Source organism: Acomys russatus, chromosome 6 (assembly GCF_903995435.1).
Source record: "Acomys russatus chromosome 6, mAcoRus1.1, whole genome shotgun sequence".
Lineage (NCBI taxonomy): Eukaryota > Metazoa > Chordata > Mammalia > Rodentia > Muridae > Acomys > Acomys russatus.
Window position 1 is genome coordinate 67,141,397 of NC_067142.1, and position 21,367 is coordinate 67,162,763.

At 47.5% G+C, this 21,367-nt stretch overlaps 2 protein-coding genes across 5 annotated transcripts; both read left to right on the forward strand.

Annotated features, from left to right (window-relative positions):
- Positions 1 to 1,959: 1,959 nt before the first annotated feature.
- Positions 1,960 to 10,119, forward strand: Usf1 (upstream transcription factor 1). 3 transcript variants are annotated; one of them, XM_051147876.1, is made up of 11 exons: positions 1,960 to 2,129; positions 4,879 to 5,033; positions 5,964 to 6,013; positions 6,173 to 6,288; positions 6,636 to 6,737; positions 7,961 to 8,156; positions 8,379 to 8,466; positions 8,620 to 8,678; positions 8,799 to 8,893; positions 9,095 to 9,223; positions 9,443 to 10,119. In XM_051147876.1, exons 2-11 carry the CDS (start codon positions 5,026 to 5,028, stop codon positions 9,530 to 9,532), a joined length of 933 nt encoding a protein of 310 aa, XP_051003833.1. In that variant the 5' UTR covers positions 1,960 to 2,129; positions 4,879 to 5,025; the 3' UTR covers positions 9,533 to 10,119. The 3 variants fall into 3 exon arrangements, with proteins under 3 accessions (XP_051003833.1, XP_051003834.1, XP_051003835.1); XM_051147877.1 differs by lacking the exon at positions 1,960 to 2,129 and adding an exon at positions 2,168 to 2,726; XM_051147878.1 differs by lacking the exons at positions 1,960 to 2,129; positions 4,879 to 5,033 and having other exon boundaries at positions 6,173 to 6,257.
- Positions 10,120 to 10,252: 133 nt separating this feature from the next.
- On the forward strand, positions 10,253 to 11,703 carry Tstd1 (thiosulfate sulfurtransferase like domain containing 1). 2 transcript variants are annotated; one of them, XM_051147879.1, is made up of 4 exons: positions 10,253 to 10,579; positions 10,687 to 10,809; positions 11,297 to 11,459; positions 11,545 to 11,703. In XM_051147879.1, the coding sequence occupies exons 1-4, from the start codon at positions 10,321 to 10,323 to the stop codon at positions 11,594 to 11,596; spliced, it is 597 nt and encodes a 198-aa protein (XP_051003836.1). In that variant the 5' UTR covers positions 10,253 to 10,320; the 3' UTR covers positions 11,597 to 11,703. The 2 variants fall into 2 exon arrangements, with proteins under 2 accessions (XP_051003836.1, XP_051003837.1); XM_051147880.1 differs by having other exon boundaries at positions 10,399 to 10,550.
- The last annotated feature ends 9,664 nt before the right edge of the window (positions 11,704 to 21,367 follow it).

The window sequence follows — 21,367 nt, forward strand, 5'->3', positions numbered from 1 at the left end:
TGGTTATTAACTGAAATATAGATAGGTAGAAACTTAAGTCTTTTCTTTTTTCTCTCTTTCTTTTTCTTTTCTTTCTTTTTTTTCGGGGGCGGATGTGTGTGTGTTGAGACAGTTTCTCTGTGTAACAGTCCTGGCTGTCCTGGACTGTCTTTGTAGACCAGGCTGACCTCGAACTCCAAGATCTGCCTGCTTCTGCCTCCCGAGTGCTGGGATTAAAGGCATGTGCCAACCACACCCAGCTAATTTTTTTTTCTTAATTATTTTAAACAGGGAGAGGGAATTCCAGGCAAACTCCTGCCCTCTTCTGAGGCTGTGAACTTTCTCTTCATAGAAGTTAGGGTAGATGTGGGAAATACAGGACCAGATATAGAAATTGCTCACCCCTGTTTTGTTCCCAGATCTTTGGCTATCTCCTGGCCCTATTAATTCTAGATTAGGAGAAACACATCCAAGAAGCTCTTTAAAGTCCTCAGTGTTTGCTGAAGGAAATGGATATCCTCTGCCTTCAATTCTTCTACAGAAGAGGTCCAGTACAGATCCCTCTGGTTTTTCTTTTTCTCATTAGAATAACCTCCTCCCATTTTAGGAAAGAGGAATGTCATCCCAGTGGCCCTGGCACTGTTTCTCTGCACAGGCAGGGGCTACAGGCTCCATTTAGCAATGGTGATTGATAATAAATGTTGATAAAAAAAATTTAAATAGTGTATGGATTTACTCTTCTTTTTTTTTTTTTAAAGATTTATTTATTGCATATGAGTGCTTTATCTGCAGAAGAGGGCATCAGATAACACTATAGATGGTTGTGAGCCAACATGTGGTTGCTGGGAATTGAACTCAGGACCTCTGGAAGAGCAGGTGGTACCCTTAACCACTGAGCCATTTCTCCAGCCCAGTTTTACTCTTACTAAAGATTTGGGTGAAAAGTATCACATTTGAATGTTGCCAAAACGTATATATTTCGTTTTTGTGGTTTTTTTTTCTTGTTTAGATGTTCTTCCTCAGTTGTCATGGAGACCTGTAGCTAGACAGTAGAACTGAGTTCATGATGGTTGAGAAATGGGGAAGAGAAACTTTATTTACATAATGTTCATCTGCCAGGATGAACTGCCAGGAATTGAGCTAGTTTATGAACATAAAAACTTTGCCCTTAAATTTACTAAATCCACTTAACTCGGTGAAGTTAGTATTGGCATTTCAATTTTACAGATGAAAAAATTAAGTTGTATTAAGTAAAAATGCTTATCAAAGATCTCAGAGTTAAGAAGTGGCAGTTTCCAGGGTGTGGTTGGTATGTGCCTTCAGTCCCTGCACAAGGGGGGTGGGGTGGTGCTAGGGCAAGGCCAGAGAATAGCCTGGTCTACGTAGGACAGTTCAGGACTACATAAAAAGAGACTATCTTAAAAAAAAAAAAAAAAAAGGTCATTTTAGGGTTTGAATGGTTTTGTAATTTGAATTTCAGCTATTCTATACTTCACTATTCCAAAACCACTATGAGTAAACTCCCTGAATGAGAAAAATGGTAATCAAAATTTTGTGTGTGTGTGTGTGTGTGTGTGTGTGTGAGCACGCCTTAGGAAAACTGGAAGCTATAAGGTCTTTGGTGTATTGCTGACCTAATACAAAGGAATGTACCCAGATATACGTATGCCCAGAAATGTCCCAAAGTCCACTCGGAAACCCCTCAAAATGATGCTCTGATCCAAGATGGCGGCCCACCTTGCCCTCGTTAAAGATGGCGTCTAAGAACGCCGTTTCTCCTTTACTTCCTTTTACTGGAACTAAAAATGCTCCGCCTCGCACTAAGATGGAAGTACAATTTGGTCGTTTCTTTCTGGTTCTTACTGAGAACAGCTAGGACTCTAGAGACGTCCCAGGGATATTGTTTCTCTTCGGGACCTGTAAAAACTGACATACCCCCGTCAGCTTTAGCCCGCATCAAGTTTAGAGCGAGCGGAAACCCGGAGGCTCGGTGGCCAGCAGGAGGCTGGGCGGGTCGAGGAAACACTTCCGCCCCTCACCAATATGGCCGCAGGCTGGGATTGCGCATGAGCAGCTGTCTATGGAGAGACCTAGATCCAGAGAAGGAGAACGCTGTCGGGGGACCTTGGCGACTGAAGCGGCCTGGGCCGGTGAGTGCGTAGGAGCCGGCCGGAGTCTGGAGACGAAATGGACCGGCAAGGCGGGGGCGGCTTTGGTTTTGCTTCAGTCTCTCACGCCCGGCATCGCAGGCGCACGATGCCTTTGTTTTGGGGGAGGGGACAGTGCTTGACTCTTTATCTTCTGTCTTGCTTTGTGGGCCGAGCTCCCGCTCCCTGCCCGGGAGTGCACAGGTCCCACCCTCCCGCGGTGTCCTGCTGCGAGCCCACTGGCCTGGGGGAGGTCCCCGGCGTCCTCTCCGTCTCCTCTGCGGAGCAGCCGGGGCTGGGCCGGCTGGGGTCACCGCGCGGGCTTCGGGGCGCGCGCCTGGCCGGGTTGCTCAGCTCCCCAAGCGCCTACTACCAGTTGGTTGGCCTGCAGGGAGACGTCTCGTTCTCAGGCAAGGTCCCGGCGCCTGTTTTCTTTGGGAACTTGATCTGGGCTTTTTATTGCCTTTGCGTCCGTGTTTAGTGAGGGCATTTGCTGCCCCCCCCCCCTTGAGCGTGCAAACCACAACATCCTATGCTGATTTCCGTGTCACATATTCTTAATGCTCAGGAAACGCTTCCGGATGTACAACCAAGATTTGAGTAAGTAGCCTAACGCCGCTGCTGCGTGGCTCCAGAAGTTGCTCTGACAGCTGTGGGCTGTAACAGTTGCCTCCGGTGCCTTGCCGGCCCTTCCATTGCCTCCTCCAGCAACAAGCTTTTTCTCCTCGCGGTTGAGGATGGAGACCTCCTCCTAGGTGGTCCCCAAACCCTGCCGCTTCCTCCCTTTGCTGCGTTACTTTGTACAGTTTCACTTTCAGTTCCTTTTTGTTGTTACTGTTAACGTTCAGTTCTTTTTTGTTGTCATTGTTACCGTTTGCTTTGCACACGGTCTTTCCAAGGCTTGCTATCGTCTAAATTTAAGATTTTCTTTGTTGGATTAGAAAGGGTTGGGGAATCTTACGGATAGAGAATTTATACAAAAATCTTGATTCTTTCTTGTTGAGATTATTGTATTGCTTTGTACGGTGCAGCTGTTTCTTGCTGGAGGCATCTGTCTGCTTAGTTCTTTGTTTTTCCCCGTTCTCTGGCGGGATGTCAAGAGTCCTAAAGCAGAACATTGTAGATGGATTCCTCCCCCGTTGTCTTTTCTTCAGAATCCTGAGCCTGGAGTTGGTTTTTTCCCCCCCTTCCTCCTGAGCCTTAGTTGATTTGGAGTTGTCATGGCAACATTTTAGCAACTGTGTTGCTCTACAGGAAGCCTTGATGAATAAAATAAAGAAGCCTTGAATATGATGCATTTGGGCTCCAGTGTTTGTAACAGATGCTATAAATCTGGACTCCCCCAAAACAAGAGCCCTGACAGAATAGTGCCCAAGAACCAAATCTAGGTTTTGTGGCTGGTGGTTGGTTTTTCAATGGCAAAAATAAGTTTGTTTTTCCCTTCCTGGATTTTAGGGATGGAATTTCTTTTTGTTATTTTATCTTGAGGCAGGTTCTCTCTACACATAGCCCTTGGCTGTCCTGGAACTCACTACGTAGACTAAGCTGGCCTCAAACTCACAGATCTGTCTGCCTTTGCTTCCTGAGTGCTGGGACTACGTGCACCAAAAAACACCTGGTGGGGACTAGCATTTTAAATTTTGTTTTGTTTTGGTTTGGATTTTGAGACAGGGTTTCTCTGTGTAGCCTTGACTGTCCTGGACTCACTTTGTAGACCAGGCTGGCCTCGAACTCACAGCGATCTGCTGGCCTCTGCCTCCTGAGTGCTGGGATTAAAGGCATGCACCATCACGCCCGGCTCATTTTTATTTATTTTTTTAACAGAGGGTTTCTCTGTATAGCCTTGGTTGTCCTAAACCTGGCGCCACTGCACCTATCTGCCTTCGTTTTTTTTTTTTATTGTTGTTTGTTTTTTTCAGGTAGTCTGTAGACCAGGCTGGCCTTGAACTCAGAGATCTACCTGCCTGTGCCTCCCAAGTGCTGGAATTAGGCATGTGACACCACCACCCAGCTTGCTGAGCCACCTTACAACCTTTATTTTGGTCAGAGAACAACCTTAGGATGTCAGTTCTTGTTGGTCCACCTTGATAGAGACACAGTCTCCACCCCTACATCTCTGCTGCTCATCTCTTCATGAGGGGTACTGTGATCACATATGCCTGCGCTACTGCATCCCTTTCTTGTGTTGGTTTTAGGACTCGGGTCTTAGATTTCCACTCCAAGTGCTTTTGCCCCTGAACCATCTCCTACTTTGTGTTGTTTTGTTTTGTCTGAGACAAATTCCTATAGCCCAATGTGGCCTGAAATTTGCTTTGCAATCCAGGATGGCCTCTACTTCCCAAGTGTTGGTATCACAGCCATGAGCAAGCACACCTAGTATTCTGTCTCTCTCTCTCTTTTTTTTCTTGGTGCTGGTATTACAGATGTTCCACAACGTCCAGCAGAAGAGTTGCTTTTTCTTATTTTTTTGTTTTTGTTTTGTTTTTTTTTTTTTTTTCGAGACAGGGTCTCTCTGTGTATGTAGCCTTGGCTGTCCTGGACTCATTTTGTAGATCAAGCTGGCCTCCAACTCACAGCGATCTGCCTGCCTCTGCCTCCCAAGTGCTGGGATTAAAGGTGTGCACCACCGAGCCCAGTAAGAGTCTCTTTTTTCAATGGCTTCAGGCCAGCCCTTGCCACCAGGATTGGGGGGAGCTGACTGTCCCTTGCAGATGATTGGTTCATTTTCTTGGCTGTGTTTTCTTGGACCTAGGTTCCTGAACCTGGAAAGCTGTTCACTGCCTAGCCTCACTGCCACTCTACGATTTCCGCCAGGATTTAGCACTCAAGCCTTTGAGTCAGGAGATACAAAGACCTCCAAGAAAAGACCAGCTCCTCGGATGAGCCCCCTCACGGAGAGATGAAGGGGTAAGTGAAGAAGTCGTGTCTGGGAAGAGAGAGGGATGGTCTGGGAGGATGCAAAAATGACTGGATTAGATTGAGGAAGACCTGAGTTCAGGTCCCCCAGCTCCATCACTTAACAGATATGTGTTTTAGCTTCCCTGTCTATAAAACTGTATTTCATGTGCTAGTATTAGTATCTAGATAGTATGCTGGGAGGTGGTGGTGTATTCCTTTCATCTCAGCAGAGGCAGGCTAATCTCTTCAGTTCAAGATTAGCCTGCTCTACAGAACAAGTTCCAGGACAGTTAGGGCCAGATAAAGGAAAACTCTGGCTTGAAAAACAAAAAAGGAGCTGGGTGTAGTGGCACACGCCTTTAATCTAGCACGTTGGAGGCAGAGACAAGCCTGGTCTACAAAGTGAATCGAGGACAGCCGAGGATACACAGAGAAACCCTGTCTCAAAAACAAAAAACAAAAAACCAAAAAAGTTCCTAAGCACTGGGGAGGCAGAGAGAGGCAGGTGGATCACTGTGAGTTCAAGGCCAGGCTGGTCTACAAAGAGAGTCTAGGACAGCCAAGGCTACACAGAGAAACCTTGTCTCAAAATTTTTTTTTTTAAAGTGCTTATAGCCTGGTGTCTATGTACATGGTAAACACTTAGTTACTAGTTTTTTGTTTTATTTTGTTTTTTTTGAGACAGAATATATCTCTACATAGCCCTGGCTGTCCTCAAACTTACTATGTAGACAGGCTGGCCTCAAACTCACAGAAATCCACCTGCTATTGCCTCTTGAGTGCTGAGATTGAAAGAATGCGCCACCATGACCAGCAGTAATAAATACTATTATTATCTAACCTAACATTTGTTGTGCATGTCAGTGAGTTTGGAAACCATGCTATTAGGTCAGCAAGCTTCTCACGTCTTTCATTTATTTTTTGTTTCACCACAAATAGGCAGCAGAAAACAGCTGAAACTGAAGAGGGGACAGTGCAGATTCAGGAAGGTGAATATTAAAAGTCAAGACCAAGAGCCCATCATAGCCTCTCTGTCTTCAGTGGACTGGCCTCTCTCCTCCATGCTGTGTTCCTTTAAAATGACATGTAAGTAGAACAGGGAGAAAGGCAGTTAACTCACAGATCTGCCTTTGCCTCTTTTAATTTAGGTGCAGTGGCTACTGGAGAGGACCCAACTAGCGTAGCTATCGCCAGCATCCAGTCAGCTGCCACCTTCCCTGACCCCAACGTCAAGTACGTCTTCCGAACTGAGAATGGGGGCCAGGTAAGGGAGGGGGCCAGGTAAGGGAGGGGGGCCAGGTAAGGGAGGGGGCCAGGTGGCTGCAGATGTTACCTGGGGTTGAGGTTGCGAGGGGGGGCGGTGCATGAATTTGTTTTGGGGAGCTGCGGCTTAGAGAATGATATGAAACTGTAGGCTTTGGGAGGAAACATTAATCGGAGGCTTGGAGATTGGTATGGGGCTGGGTGTGCTAAAGCCCCAACATGGCGAAGAAGGGATAACAACTGAGTCTGTGTCTCTGAAAGACTGCAGGGAGTCGATACAAGAGGCACTTTCTAAGACTTACTCTTGTCTTCTCTTCCCACCCCCACCTCCTTCTTCTTCGCTTCTAGGTGATGTACAGGGTGATCCAGGTGTCTGAGGGGCAGCTGGATGGCCAGACAGAGGGCACTAGCGCCATCAGTGGCTACCCTGCCACTCAGTCTATGACCCAGGTACAGGGGGATAGGCTGTGAGAGGACTAGAGAGCTCTTAGCGCTAAGGAACTAGGGAGCAGACAGGGAGGGGGCATGAAATCAGGAACAGTGGGTTGCCTTGGCCCAAAGCACTGGGTCCAGATGTGTTCAACCTTTTCTCATTGAGACATTACCTTGTCATTGACAAGATCATGCCCAAAAGACATGCAACTGGGCCTGGAGAGGTGGCTCCGCGGTTAAAAGCACTTGTTGCTCTTACAGAGGACCTGAGTTCAGTTCCTAATTACTGCATGGTGGCTCACAATCATCTGGCTGCAGGGGCGCAAATGCCCTTCTCTGATGTCCGCAAGCACCAGACACACACAGTGCTTACACATACCTGTAGGCAAAATACTCACACACATAAAAATCCTTTTTTCTCTTTATTTTTTAAGATGTATTTATTTATATAAAAGAACACTATCTACATGTACACCTGCCCACCAGAAGAGGGCACTAGGTCACATAGGTGGTTGTGAGCCACTGTGTGGTTGCTGGGAATTGAACTCAGGACCTCTGAAGAGCAGACAGTGCTGATCTCCAACTCCTTTTCTTTTCTTTCTTTTTTTTTCCTGTTTGTTTTTGTTTTTTTCAAGAAATAGTTTCTCTATGTAGCCTTGGCTGTCCTAGACTCACTTTGTAGAGCAGGCCAGCCTCAAACTCACAGTGATCTGCCTGTCTTTGCCTCCTGAGTGCTGGAATTAAAGGCATGTGCCACCATGCCTGCCTTCTTTTTTTTGTTTGTTTTTGTTTTTGTTTGTTTGAGACAGGGCTTCTCTGTGTAGCCTTCTGACCTGGACTCACTTTGTAGACTAGGCTGGCCTCCAACTCAGAGATCTGCCTGCCTCTGCTTCTCTGAGTGCTGGCATTACAGGCGTGTGCCACCACACCCAGAGATAAAAATATATCTTAAAACTTAAGTTTTAGCTGGGCGTGGTGGTACACACCTTTAATCCCAGCACTCGGGAGACAGAGGTGGGCGGATCTCTACAAAGAGAGTCCAGGACAGCCAAGGCTACACATAGAAACCCTGTCTCAAAAACAAAAACACTTTAGTTTTGTGTTGGGTTGAATTCAGAGCTATTTTTGGGCACATGGCTTTTTATGTTTCTCCTTCTTTCTGCTAAAGGATAGAAACTCAGGATGATGGAGTGGGAGTAAGTCCCTGACTGACTGGACCCTGCTCTCATTTCCCTTCTCAGGCAGTGATCCAGGGTGCGTTCACCAGTGATGATGCAGTTGACACAGAGGGAACAGCGGCTGAAACACATTACACGTACTTTCCCAGCACCGCAGTGGGAGATGGGTCAGGGGGTACCACATCGGGGAGTACAACCGCCGTTGTTACCACCCAGGGCTCAGAGGCACTACTGGGGCAGGCAACCCCTCCTAGCACTGGTGAGACGCTGCACAAGGCTGGGGGCTGGAGGGACAGGCCTGTGGGGTATGGTAGGGCCTCTGGGCTTTAGCACATGGCTTTTAGTCATCACTAAGATTGATGTAGCGAGTCTGAGCTGCTTTCCAAGCTGGTGGGAGTATGTTCTCAAAAGGGTCCCAAGGTCCTGGTGAGGTTCCTAGTCCCAGGTCCTGACTGACAAAACCTACCTTATATCTTCCCAGGTCAATTCTTTGTGATGATGTCACCACAAGAAGTATTACAGGGAGGGAGCCAGCGATCGATTGCCCCCAGGACCCATCCTTACTCCCCGTGAGTGAATTAGTCATTATGATTAATAATACCTAATGTTAATAGTCTCAGTGCTGGCTAAATCTTATAGAATTCTTCACCCTAAACACCACTCTTGTTTTGCCTGCTTCTTTGCCTCTTCCTTGGTCCGGCTACCCTGAACTCTATTATCAGTAAGTCAGAGGCTCCCAGGACAACTCGAGATGAGAAGCGCAGGGCTCAGCACAATGAAGGTAGGTGATATCCAGGTGTGAAGCCAGGAACAGCCTGTGTTGAGTTGGGAACTACAGTGCGGAGGCGATAGGGCTGGTCATGTCCTGCCGAGTCACAGTGTCCCTCACTTGGCCCCACAGTGGAGCGCCGCCGCCGGGACAAGATCAACAACTGGATTGTACAGCTGTCCAAAATCATCCCAGACTGTTCTATGGAGAGCACCAAGTCTGGCCAGGTCATGGCAAGACCCTGGTAACAGGCAGGGTCTCTTGGCATTGTTTCCAGAAATGGGGGCGAGTGGGGCGGACACGGCCAGCCCTCTTTCCATAATACTCTCTGAGGTGTTGCATCCCTGTTCTGATCCCCAGTGCTCGTGGGAAGTAAGCGTGGTCCCAGAAGGCTTGGCCCTCATTTTCTTGCCTTCTTCGCCTTGCAGAGTAAAGGCGGAATCCTTTCCAAAGCCTGTGATTACATCCAGGAGCTGCGGCAGAGCAACCATCGCTTGTCTGAAGAACTGCAGGGCTTGGATCAGCTGCAGCTAGACAATGACGTGCTTCGACAGCAGGTCAGGCTGACGCCAGCGCGGGCCCCTTGGCAGCGCTGCAGCCGCTGACCCAGTTCACCCAGTTCGGAGTCCCTAGGAAATGCTTTGCATTGCCCTTCTTAGCAGAGTGTGTGTGTGTGTGTGTGTGCGCGTGCGCGCGCGAGTTCAAGGCGCTTCTTCCCCACCCCCTCCCCCCCGCGCCCCGCTAACCGTTTCCATTACTGCCTCCTTTCTATGCAGGTGGAAGATCTTAAAAACAAGAACCTGCTGCTCCGAGCTCAGTTACGGCACCATGGATTAGAGGTCGTCATCAAGAATGACAGCAACTAACTATGGAGACTCTGGGCTTTGGGCCCTAGAACTGCAGGCAGCTGGGAGCAGCAGACTAATCGCATATGCCCCTTCCCTCCACTGCCTCCTTCTGGCGTGGGGCTGGGGGAGTTTGGCAAGCGTGTCTTGGAGCGGAGGCCCTGTGGTGTGGTAGTCTGCAGAGAACGGTGTGAGACACTCCGTGGACATGTACCGACAGCCTTGCTTGCTCCCACCGTGCAGTCCCTGGGCGCTTGTGCCCCTTTTGCACATTGCATGTGCTGTCCCCTTGATGGACACTGGACACACTAAATCTGGGCTTGCCTGTGCTTGCTTAGAGCGCCCAGCAGAGGGTCAGCGGGCACTCTGCAGGTCTAGCACTTCACTGCTTCCTCCTCTGGAGCAGAAGCCAAGATACGCACCTCATGACTCTGGGGAGCAGGTGTATTCAGGAGGCAGGGAGGATGCTAAGTGGCTGCTATCCCATGAGTAGTGAGTGAGAGGGTTCAGCTCATCGAGCAGCTGAGGCCTCTGCAGAAGGCTCTGGAGCCAGGGAGGACTATAGGCAGGGGCTGACTGGGGGCCTGCCCCGTTCTGGGGTTGGTTCTTTTTATTTCTTTACTTTTTTTTTTTTTTAAAGATAAAATTGTTTAGAGCCACAGTTGTCTGTTTCCCTCTTTTTGTGGGCTCTTGGGGGAAGGGAGAATGCATATTACTCTTTGACCAGTAAGGGCTGGGTCAGCCTTGGGCTGGGGTGCTACTGAGCCCATACTCATTAACCAGAGCCCTGCTACCTGTGCCAAACCTGAATGTCAATTTCCGGCCCACACTGGCAAGTCATTAAAGGTTTCAGCTATGGGCTGGTGTTACCCGTATCACCGACAGGTACTCCTGCGCGCTGTGTGTGTGTCCTCCAGAGGCCATGCCTTTGCTTCCGGTTCCGGTCTCTGATTGGGCTCAGGGAGGGAGCGGGAGATGCTTCGGGTTGCATTCCTGCGTCACAGTCACACAATTGCTGTTGCTGGAACCATGACTGGAGGTACCTGGGAATCCCCCCGGGATGTGAGGGTGAGGTATTTGCTGTTCCTCATAAACAGCTCCACAGGGAGGGGCACACAGGCCACAAGAGACATATTCCCGAGCCCTCTTTAAGTCTTTTGTGTCCTCTTTCTCAGTGCCTACAGTCTCGTTCTCTGAGCTCCGTTCACTCCTAGCCTCAGGCAGGGCCCGGCTCTTCGATGTTCGATCTCGCGAGGAGGCCGCAGCTGGTACCATCCCTGGGGCACTCAACATCCCTGGTACAGAATTTCCTGCGTTGGCAGAGGGACGGTCCATGATGGTTTTAGCTAAAGGGGCCTCACTGAGGATGGAGTGGGGACGGTGCTGGTAGAGATAGAGGAGGCCTTATATTTGCTCAAGCCACCCCTCGAGTTCCCTAGAGAAAGGCTGAATGGAGCTGCATCCTGGCAGCGGAACTAGCTTATCCAGTTTGAGGGGAGAGCAGGTGGCCAGAGGAACAGATCAAAAGCTGTATGCTTGACTTCCCTGAAGCTGTAAACTCTAATCCACACGACTCTCCACTGCCTCCTTACGACTCAGGAAGTGGGTGCTTGTTGGCCTAACTCCCCGCACTGGTAGGCTGTTCTTTTAGAGGTATGAAGTGGAGGTGGCCGCTCGACACGTTTGGACAATCGTTGCAGATTGGTCACCGCCAGGACCCCGGGCTTTCGGGCCCTTCTTGTGCACCTCAGTGTGCCACTGGCTTTCCGTTTTGTCTTCACTCAGTGTCTGAGTTGGAAATCGCCTTGAACATGGCCCCGGCTGTTTTCCAGGCTTCGTACTGTGCTGAGAAGCCAAAGCTCGAAGACAAGAATCTTATTTTCTTCTGTCAGATGGGCAGGAGGGGCCTCCAGGCCACACAGCTGGCACAAGGCCTTGGATACACAGGGTATGACAAAGGCTTGTTAGCTGGGAACTCACTGGGAGCCGCCTCCTGGGCCTGGGCTTCCCTCAACACTCTTTCTCCTCCACAGGGCTCGAAACTATGCGGGGGCCTATAAGGAATGGCTGGAGAAAGAGGGCTAGGTAAAGCACTTCCGGGTTGTGACCTTTCTCATGGCCACCTTGCTGGCCTGGGCAAGTCACTGTAGTGCTTCACATATGAAAAACTCAAATAAAGAGCATTTAATCAAGCACTAGAAGCATTTGATTTGTCCGGTGGGAGAAAAACGGTTCAATATCAATCTAGTTCTCAGTTTATCTCAGGATCCTTGTCCATTCATCTGTCCCCTACCATCCCGTTAGAGCAGTCTGAACACCCAAAGTTGACCTAAAACAGCAGTTTCCAGCCCAGAATGCACATCAAATAGTCACTTAGTAGTTCTAAAAAGTCTTGGAGCTAGGTGTGTACAGTCCCAGTTAGTTGGGAGGCTGAACCTGGGGATTCAGTTCTTGGCTAGCCTGGGTAACAGAGCAAGACTGAAGAGTACTTGTGGCCTGATGTGGTGGTGCTCACTTTTAATCCCAGCACTTGGGAGGCAGAGGCAGGGGGGTTCGAGGCCAGCCTGGTCTACAAAGTGAGTACAGGATAGCCAAGGCTACACAGAGAAACCCTGTCTCGAGCCCCCGCCCCCCAAGAAAGAAAGAAAAATTAGCACCTTTTTTTTGGTTGCAGAGGATGTGCATTTGGTTCTTGGCAGTCATGCGGATGGCAGCTGACAACCTAACTGTGTAACTCTAGTTCCAAGGACTTGATGCCCTCTTTTGGCCTCCTTGGGTACCAGGACTGCACATGGTATACAGACATACTTGCAAGCAAGATATTCATACACATAACTTTTATTTATTTTTGTTTTTAAATATTTATTTATTATGTGTGCCTGTATGCCAGAAGAAGGTACCAGATCTCAGTATAGATGATTGTGAGCCACCGTGTGGTTGCTGGGAATTGAACTCAGGACCTTTGGAAGTTAACCTCTGAGCCATCTCTCCAGCCCAACTTTTTATTTTTTTATAGAAGAAACGTCCTAGCTTTGTCTGGTAGGACATGTATAATCCCAGTCCTTAGGAGGAAGCAGGAAGATCAAAGAGTCAAGGCCAGGGTGGGCTACATAGTAAAGTTTACCTCCTGCCCAACCCCCAACAATAACAAAAAGCATGGGCATTTGTGATTTGATGGGCTCCTCTGATGTTTTCAATACAAAGCTATAAACAACCACTGCTGTAGACCAGAGTCAACAAACTGCTGCCATTGCCATCCCTTTATGTGTTGTCTGTGGCAACTTTTGTGCAAAAGTAGCAGAACAGTTTTTGTTTTTAAATTATTATGTATACAGTGTTCTGCCTGCATACCAGGAGAGGGTACCAGATATGATTATAGATTATTGTGAGTTATCATGTGGTTTTGCTCAAAAGTCGCTGGGAACTGAACTCTGGACCTTTGGAAGAGCAGCCAGTGCTCTTAACTTCTGAGCCATCTCTTAATCTTGCAGTTGATTTAGCCTTGAAATTGTGATCCTCCTGCCTCAAACTTCCAAATAGCTTTATTATAGGCATGTGTCCTATTTATCCCTAGTGCTTTTTTTTCTTTTGTTTCTTATGGTACTGCTGGGGATTGGATTCAGAGTTTTTCTAAACACTACTCTAGGACTGAGATGACCACTAGGCCTATAGTACTAACTGCACCCCAAAATATGAAGGAGATGGAATTGTGGCTGTGGAGCTATAAATTTATAGCAACAATACACACACTTTCTATAAAGGACTACATAGTGCCATTTAGGCTCTGAAAGAAAGTAAAGAAATAAAGCCGGGTGGTGGTGGTGCACGCCTTTAATCCTAGCACTTGGGAGGCAGAGGCAGGTGGATCTCTATGAGTTCGAGGCCAGCCTGCATGACAGAGCGAGTTTCAGGACAGCTAGAGCTGTTACATAGAGAAACCCTGTCTCAAAAAAAAAAAAAAAAAAAAAAAAAAAAAAAAGAAAAGAAAAGAAATAAGGCTGGGCCCAGTGGCCCACGCCTTTAATCCCAGCACTCGGGAGGCAGAGGTAGGTGTATCTATGGGTTTGAGGCCAGCCTGGTCTACAAAGCAGGTCCAGGACAGCCAAGGCTACACAGAGAAATGCTGTTTCCAAAAACAAAAACAAAAACAACAACAAAAAAGAGCAAGGTGGCTCAGATATGTATCCAACTTTTAAAAAAAAGATTTATTTATTTATTATGTATACAGTGTTCTGTCTGCAAGTAATGACTGCATACCAGAAGAGGATACCAGATCTCATTATAGATGGTTGTGAACTACTGTGTGGTTTCTGGGAGTGGAACTCACGACCTTTGGAAGAGCAGCCAGCACTCTTAACCTCTGAGCCATCTCTTCAGCCCAAATCCATCTTTTCAAGAGATTAAAGCAATTTTATCAGACATGCCCTGGTTTCTTTGCTGTCTTATTTCCTTTTTCTCTGCCTCTAGCTTTGGGTGGCAGCCAGCCCTCCAGTCCACACTGTAAACTCTTTTTTTTTTTTTTTTTTTTGGTTTTTCGAGACAGGGTTTCTCTGTGTAGCCATGGCCATCTTGGACTCACTTTGTAGACCAGGCTGGCCTCGAACTCACAGCGATCCACCTGCCTCTGCCTCCCGGGTGCTGGCATTAAAGGTATGCGCCACCACGCCTGGCTCCACACTGTAAATTCTTTCCACCCACCTGGATTCTCCAGTTTTCTTTCTCCTGAGCTACTTGAGTTCAGCCCCACATTTCTGGGTTTAGTTGTTTGCTCACGCTCACCAGGTGTTCACAGTGAGCTTCATTCACAGACCCCCGATCTGGAGATAAGAGTGGTATTAACCTCAGCCTCTGGTAAAAGGTAAGTGCCGCCAACAGACTGGGAAATCTTTCCTGGGGTTTAATTAATTTTTCTCCTAGTTGTGAGTCTATTCACCGCTCCAATTATCTTTATTATAAATCATAACTTTTTTTTTTTTTTTTTGAGACAGGGTTTCTCTGTGTAACAGCCCTGGCTGTCCTGGACTTGCTTTGTAGACCAGGCTAGCCTCAAACTCACAGGGATCCCCCTGCCTCTGCCTCCTGAGTGCTGGGATTAAAGGCGTGTACTGCGCCTGCTATGACATTTCTTTACGGTTATAATTATGAGACATAATTTACTTTCATACATACAGTTTTGTGAATGCTTAGTTCATGGAAGGATTTTGTTTTTGACAAACCAAATGGGCTTATATACGTTAAACTTTTTAATTTAGTTTTTGGAGACAGGGTCTCATATAGTTGAGTTGAACTTTGATATTCCTGTCTCCACTTCCTGACTGCTGAAACTACATGCGTGTGCCATTTTATGTGGTGCCAAGGATTGAATCCAGCCCTAGACTGGTAAGATGGTTTAGTGGATAAAGGTACTTGCTGCCAACACATCCTGAGTTACATTCCCAAGACCCACAGGTGGAAGAAAAGAACCAACTCTTGCAAATGTCCTCTGACACATACGTAAATAAAATATGATTTCAAGAAGCACTTACTGGGGGCTGGAGAGGTAGCTTAATGGTCAAGAGCATTTATTTATTTATTTTGGTTTTTCGAGACAGGGTTTCTCGGTGTAGCGTTAGCTGTCCTGGACTCGCTTTGTAGACCAGGCTGGCCTCGAACTCACAGCGATCCACCTGCCTTTGCCTCCCAAGTGCTGGGATTAAAGGCATGCACCACCACGTGCGGCCAGGAGCATTTCTTACAGAGAGCCTGGTTCAATTCCCAGCACCCACATAGCCTATCACAATTATTGACAATTCCAGTTCCAGGAGATGTGATACCTTCTTCTGACCTTCACAAGCATCAGGCACATGCATACACAGATATAAATACTCATTCACGTACAAGAAGCCTAACATTAAAAAAAAAAAAAAAAAGGATCTGCTGAAATAAAATGAATTCTTTTCTTTTTAAACTAAAAAGTGTAGGGGGTGAGGCAGGGTCTTGCTGTGTAGTCCTGGCTGGCCTCCAGCTCACGGTAATCCTTCTGTGTCCTGTTCCAAATGCTAGGACTACAAGTGGGAGGAGTCAGGATGCCCTGTTTGTTTTGTTTTTGTTTTTGTTTTTAATAATGTTGAGGATTGAGCCCAAGACTTCCTGCGTGCCAGGCAAGCACTCTACCAACAACTACATTTTCATCCTCAAACCCGTGAGTCTCCTGCCTCAGACTCTTCAAAGTGCTGGAATTACAGACACGTCGCACTGTGCTTTGTGTTCATTTCCTTTGCGTTGAGTATGCTGGTTTGTAGCCACTTCCCCACACAAGCTCTGTCTAAATAAGTGCCTCCTCCCAGTTATCCTGTCTACACTCTACACACTGTTTTGGGCCTCAAATTTGTAATCCTCATGCTTCAGGCTCCTGAAATGCTAAGATTATAACTCAGCCCCCCCCACCCCCCCACCCCCCGCCCCGCCATTAAAGTCTCACTACATAGCTCAGGATGGTCTAAAATGCATGAGCCTTCTACACTTGCCTGGGATAACAGGATGTTCCAGCAAGCTTAGCTTCGAGGCACCAACTTTCTATCTTCTATCAGCTTAAATTAGTGTCCTTGCTGCCCTCCTGGCCTGCCAACATCTTTCTTTCATTTCCTGTGGCTTTATAGCTAAGGGTTAAAGAGACTCCTAGAGCTGGGCTTGGCGGCGCACCCATGAGGCAGAGGTGGGCGGATCATTGTGAGTTTGAGGCCAGCCTGGTCTACAAATCAAGTCCAGGACAGCCAAGGCTACACAGAAAAACAAAACAAAACAAGCAAGCAAACAAACAAACCAAACCAAAGAAACAAAACAGAGAGAGAGACTCCTAAAAGTAAACTGACAAGGCCCTTCACATGGCTGATGACTGAGAGGAAATCTCTTTCTTCCTCATTAAGCAGTTGGTTCATAACCCATAGGTTGCTCCAATTCATTACCCAACCCTTTACATTTTTTCTTTTCCTTTTCCTTTTTTCTTTTTTGATTTTTCGAGACAGGGTTTCTCTGTGTAGCCTTGGCTGTCCTGGACTTTGTAGACCAGGCTGGCCTGGAACTCACAGTGATCTGCCTGTCTCTGCCTCCTGAGTACTAGGATTAAAGGCGTGTGCTACCAAGCCCGGCTTCTTTTCTTTTTCTTATAGCTATGCCATCAGAACACCACGGCTTACCAGCTATACATAGTTCTTTTGTCATTTTCTGCTTTTTTTTTTTTTAAATATTTATTTATTAGATACACAATGTTCTGCCTGCATGTATACCTGCATGCCAGAAGAGGGCACCAGATCTCATTATAGGTGGTTGTGAGCTGACATGTGGTTGCTGGGAATTGAACTCAGGACCTCTGGAAGAGCAGCCAGTGCTCTTAACCTCTGAGCCATCTCTCCAGCCCTCTGCTTTCTTTTTCAAATGAAAGAGGATTCCCACCCCTGACACACTTTATCCTACTTTGTCAGGTTGGTGTTTCCCAAGTGTTATCAAGTCATTGTATCCATGACTCTTTCTTTCCTTCTTTCTTTCTTGTTTTTGGTTTTTGAAGACAGGGCTTCTCTTGTAGTCCTGGCTGTCCTGGACTCACTTTGTCGATCAGGCTGGCCTTGAACTCACAGAGATCGCCTGCCTCTGCCTCCTGAGTGCTGGGATTAAAGAAGCGCCACCTCACTCGCTCACATTACATCTTCTTGTTGCTTATTTCTCTATCCTCAATGGGTGTCTTAAAGGTAGGAACCCTTTCTCTACCTCCAATGCCTCCTCGGTAGATGTCTGTTGAGCCTTGCTAATCTTCTGACCTTCAGGATCTCCTAAGTTCAGCCCTTCCGAAGTATGGCTGCCTGTTTAACCTTGAAGTAACATTTGTTATCAGAGAGTTGATAATTTACGTCTTGTCTCTGTTCCCTAGTGACTGGAACATGTCCCATCTGGACTCTGAGCAATCTGTGGTTCAGATTTGCCTTCACCTGCCTTACCAAACTGTCCTGCCAGGGCTTGCTCCCACCAGCCTGGTGTCCTTAGTGACCCCAACAGACTATATAGTCCTTTCTGACCCCGGCCTTCACTCATCATTTCTTCTGCTTGGGAAGCGTCCAGGCCTTCAAGCCCTCTGGATTTCGTAAGAACTAGGAGAATGTGTTTGGCAGGAGTTTTGCTGAGTTCAAAAGGGTTTTTGAATTCAGGAAAGATGAAAAATAACAAGAAGGACGCAGATGCAAAACAGTAACCCTTACTACACAGGAGACTCACTCACTTGGCTTGCTTTGTTTTTTTCTTTTTAGGCTTAGCTTTTTAAAGAGAGGGATTTCAGGCCGGGCGGTGGTGGCGCACGCCTTTAATCCCAGCACTCGGGAGGCGGAGGCAGGCGGATCGCTGTGAGTTCAAGGCCAGCCTGGTCTACAAAGCGAGTCCAGGGCAGCCAAGGCTACACAGAGAGACCCTGTCTCCAAAAAAAGAGAGAGAGAGAGAGAGGGATTTCATTGTTATAAACTAACAATGAAACCAGAACATGGTATGCTTAGGTTAATGAGCTTAATAATTTTGAAGGGGAGTGTTGGGTTCTAGGTCTGGCTTACTGTAACTGAGTAGTTACCACCAAGGTGCTTTTAACTATTACATCTCTTTTATTATTTGTAAAATGGGAGTTATAAGATTTACTGCCGGTCAGGCTTGGTAGTGCATGCCTTTAATCTGTGAGTTCAAGACCACACAGCGAAATCCTGTCTCAAAACCAAAAAAACACCAAAAAGCCGGTGGTGGCAGCACATGCTTTTATTGGCAGTACTTAGGGGGCAGAGGCAGGCAGAGCTCTAAGTTCAAGGCCAGTCTGGTCTACAGAGCAAGCACCAGGACAGCCAGGGTTATACAGAGAAAACTTATCCTGAAGAACAAAAGCAAGAGCTGGAGGGAAGACTCGGAGGTTAAGAGCACTGGCTGCTCTTCCAAAGGTACTGAGTTCAATTCCCAGCAACCACAAGGTGGCTCACAACCACCTGTAATGAGATCTGGTGCCCTCTTCTGATGTGTATGCAGGCAAAACACTGTGTGTATATGATAAATCCTTGGGTTTTTTTTTTTTTTTTTTTTTTTTTGACACAAGGTTTCTCTGTTTAGCCTTGGCTGTCCTGGACTAACACTGTAGACCAGGCTGGCCTCGAACTCACAGTGACCTACCTGCCTCTGCCTCCCGAGTGCTGGGATTAAAGGTGTGTGCCACCACCGCCTGGCCGAAATGGGGTCTCTTGTAGCACTGGCTATTGTCAGATTTGCTACCTGTTAAGGATAGCCTTGAACTCCTCATCCTCCTGCTTCCATCTTTATAATGGTGGGATTACAAGCATACAACACTATGGTTTTGTTTGTTTCCTTCCTACCCTGTAGAGGAATTTTAATTCAGAACATGGCTACTCTGGCAAGAGATCACATCCAAAGACCTTTTAGGTCTTCCTCATTGGGCTGGAATACAGACAGGTCTTTAAGCCAGGAGACAGAGGCAAACAGATCTTTGAGTTCGAGGCCAGCTTGGTATAGAGCAAGTTTCAGGCAAAGGTCTTGGTGTGGTGTATAGGCCTTTAATCCTAGCACTCAGGAAACAGAGGCATGCAGATCTCTGTTGGGTTGAGTCAGTGAATTGAGAGGCAGTTCAGTTCACAGAATTTAGAAGGCATTTTTAGAAGAAGAGTTTTACAGAGGGAGGCTGAAGAGAGAGCAAGCCTGACATAGGTGAAGGCAGAAGGAGCCAGAGAATGAGAAGGAGCCAGAAGAACAGATTGCCAAAGTTAGTATGAGGCCCAGAAGAACAATTCAGTGAGAAACTGAGAGAGCTGGGCGTGGTGGCTCATGCCTTTAATCCCCGGCAGAGGCAGGTGGATCGCTGTGAGTTCGAGGCCAGCCTGGTCTACAAAGTGAGTCCAGGACAGCCAGGGCTACACAGAGAAATCCTGTCTCAAAAAAAAAAAAAAAAGAAAGAAAGAAAGAAAGAAAGAAACTGAGATAAACCAGATTGAATCAGTCCACTTGGAGAGGACTTTGAGCAGAACAGCTGAGTTGAATTGGCCGGCCAGAGCTTAGAAAGAGCTTGAAAGGGTGAGCCTATTCAGCAGTAAGTCAGGCTGAAAACATTCTAGGCCTAGATAAGATTGTACAGAGGCTAGGAGCTTCCAGGACTAGGTGTAGGTTAGCAGACGGAGGCAGTAAGCCTCCAAGAGGACACTTACCTTAGGCAAAGGAGTAGGAGTTGCTTTAACACCACCCTCCTCCTGCTGCTCCTCCTCTTCTGAGACAGCGTCCCATGAATCCACGGCTGGCCTACAACTTACTAGCTACCTAAGACTGGCCTTGAGGCCCCAGTCTTCCTCTACCTACCTCTGTGCTGGAATTAGAGGCGGCTGCTACTCTGTGGGATGGCCTTTTCTACAGGAGTATCCAGATGTTTGAGGCCAGCCTCAGCTATGTCGGCAGCAGGCAGCCCTGGCAGAAGAAAACAAAAGCCAATGCAATGTAAGGCCTAGCGCAGGAGCCACTGACAGATCATATACTTTATTCCCAGTTCCTGTTAGGTTCATGGAGGAAGCTGAGAAAACTCACTTAAGAGATGGGAGAATGGGGGCTGGAGGGGAGGCTCAACGGTCAGTACTGGCTGCTCTTCCAAAGGACCCAGAGCCCACAGGGCAGCTCCCTCACAACTGTCTGTAACTCCAAGATTTGACACCTTCACACAGACGTACAATCAGGCAAGACTCCAATGCACATACAATAAAGAGAGAGAGAGAGAGCGCAAGAGGAGGGTGTGGTGACAAACGTCTTTAATCCCAGCACTCAGGAGGCAGAGGCCAGCCTGGTCTACAAAGTGAGACCAGGATAGCCAAGATAGCCAAGGCTACACCGAGAAACCCTGTCTCGAAAAACAAAAACAAATGAGAGAAAGAGAGGGAGGGAGGAAGAGATGGTTCATTCTTTTCTGCATCTGGAGAGGAAGTTGTAGTGCATATTTAAAGGGTGTAAACAGCAAGGTGAGGGGGGCTTTGGTGAGTCTTGGAGGTCATTTTAATCGAATTTTAATAGGATGGGTTAAGCAAGGGAGTATCTGTTAGAGACTGGGCTTGATCCAGGACAGCTGGCCTCAAGGCTCTTATTTCCCTAGACTTCCGCATGGAGCTCAAGGCGAGAAGGATGTAGTTAGTTGAGGGCTTAGCAGGCAATATATTTTTACAATGTAGGCACCTCGGTTACTCGGTTAAAATAACAGCAAGTTTTACATTTTTTACCAGTTAACAGATAATTAGGAAAATGTTTAAAGGGCCTGGGTAGGAGCTGGCTCTGCAGCCTTGGGGAACGTGAGACTAGTCTGGCCCCCCCTTAACAAAGTAGGGGAGCAAAATGAAGGAGCTGCTTTTGAGAAGACTGGCCGCCTCCCTAAAATCTCAGAACGTGTAGGTCAGCTTTTATTATCTGCATGTTTTTCTGTTTCCGCGTATTTAAGTTTCTTTTTGAGAGAAGGTAACGGGGAGGATAGAGCAACCCAGTTTGGGGCAGTCAAGGTATCTCAATCGGTCTCCCTACGCCTTCCCATATTATGGTTTGCACTTACCAAACAACTTAAAAGTAATGGGCAAAAAATAAAACAAGCACGTTCCTGCATCTCTCGGGCCTGTTGACCTTTCTCACCTCCTCCTTACTCCTCCCTCCTTAGCGATAAGTATCAAGAGCCCGTCCAGTCTGAAATGTTCTCTCTGCAAGCGCGACCGCCCAATAGGGATGCCCTTACCTGTGGAAGAGGTGGCCTCGGCTTCCTTAAGCGACAGTCTCCTGGGCCAACTAGAGGTCTCTCGGGAAGAAAAGCACCAATCAGACTCAAGAGGG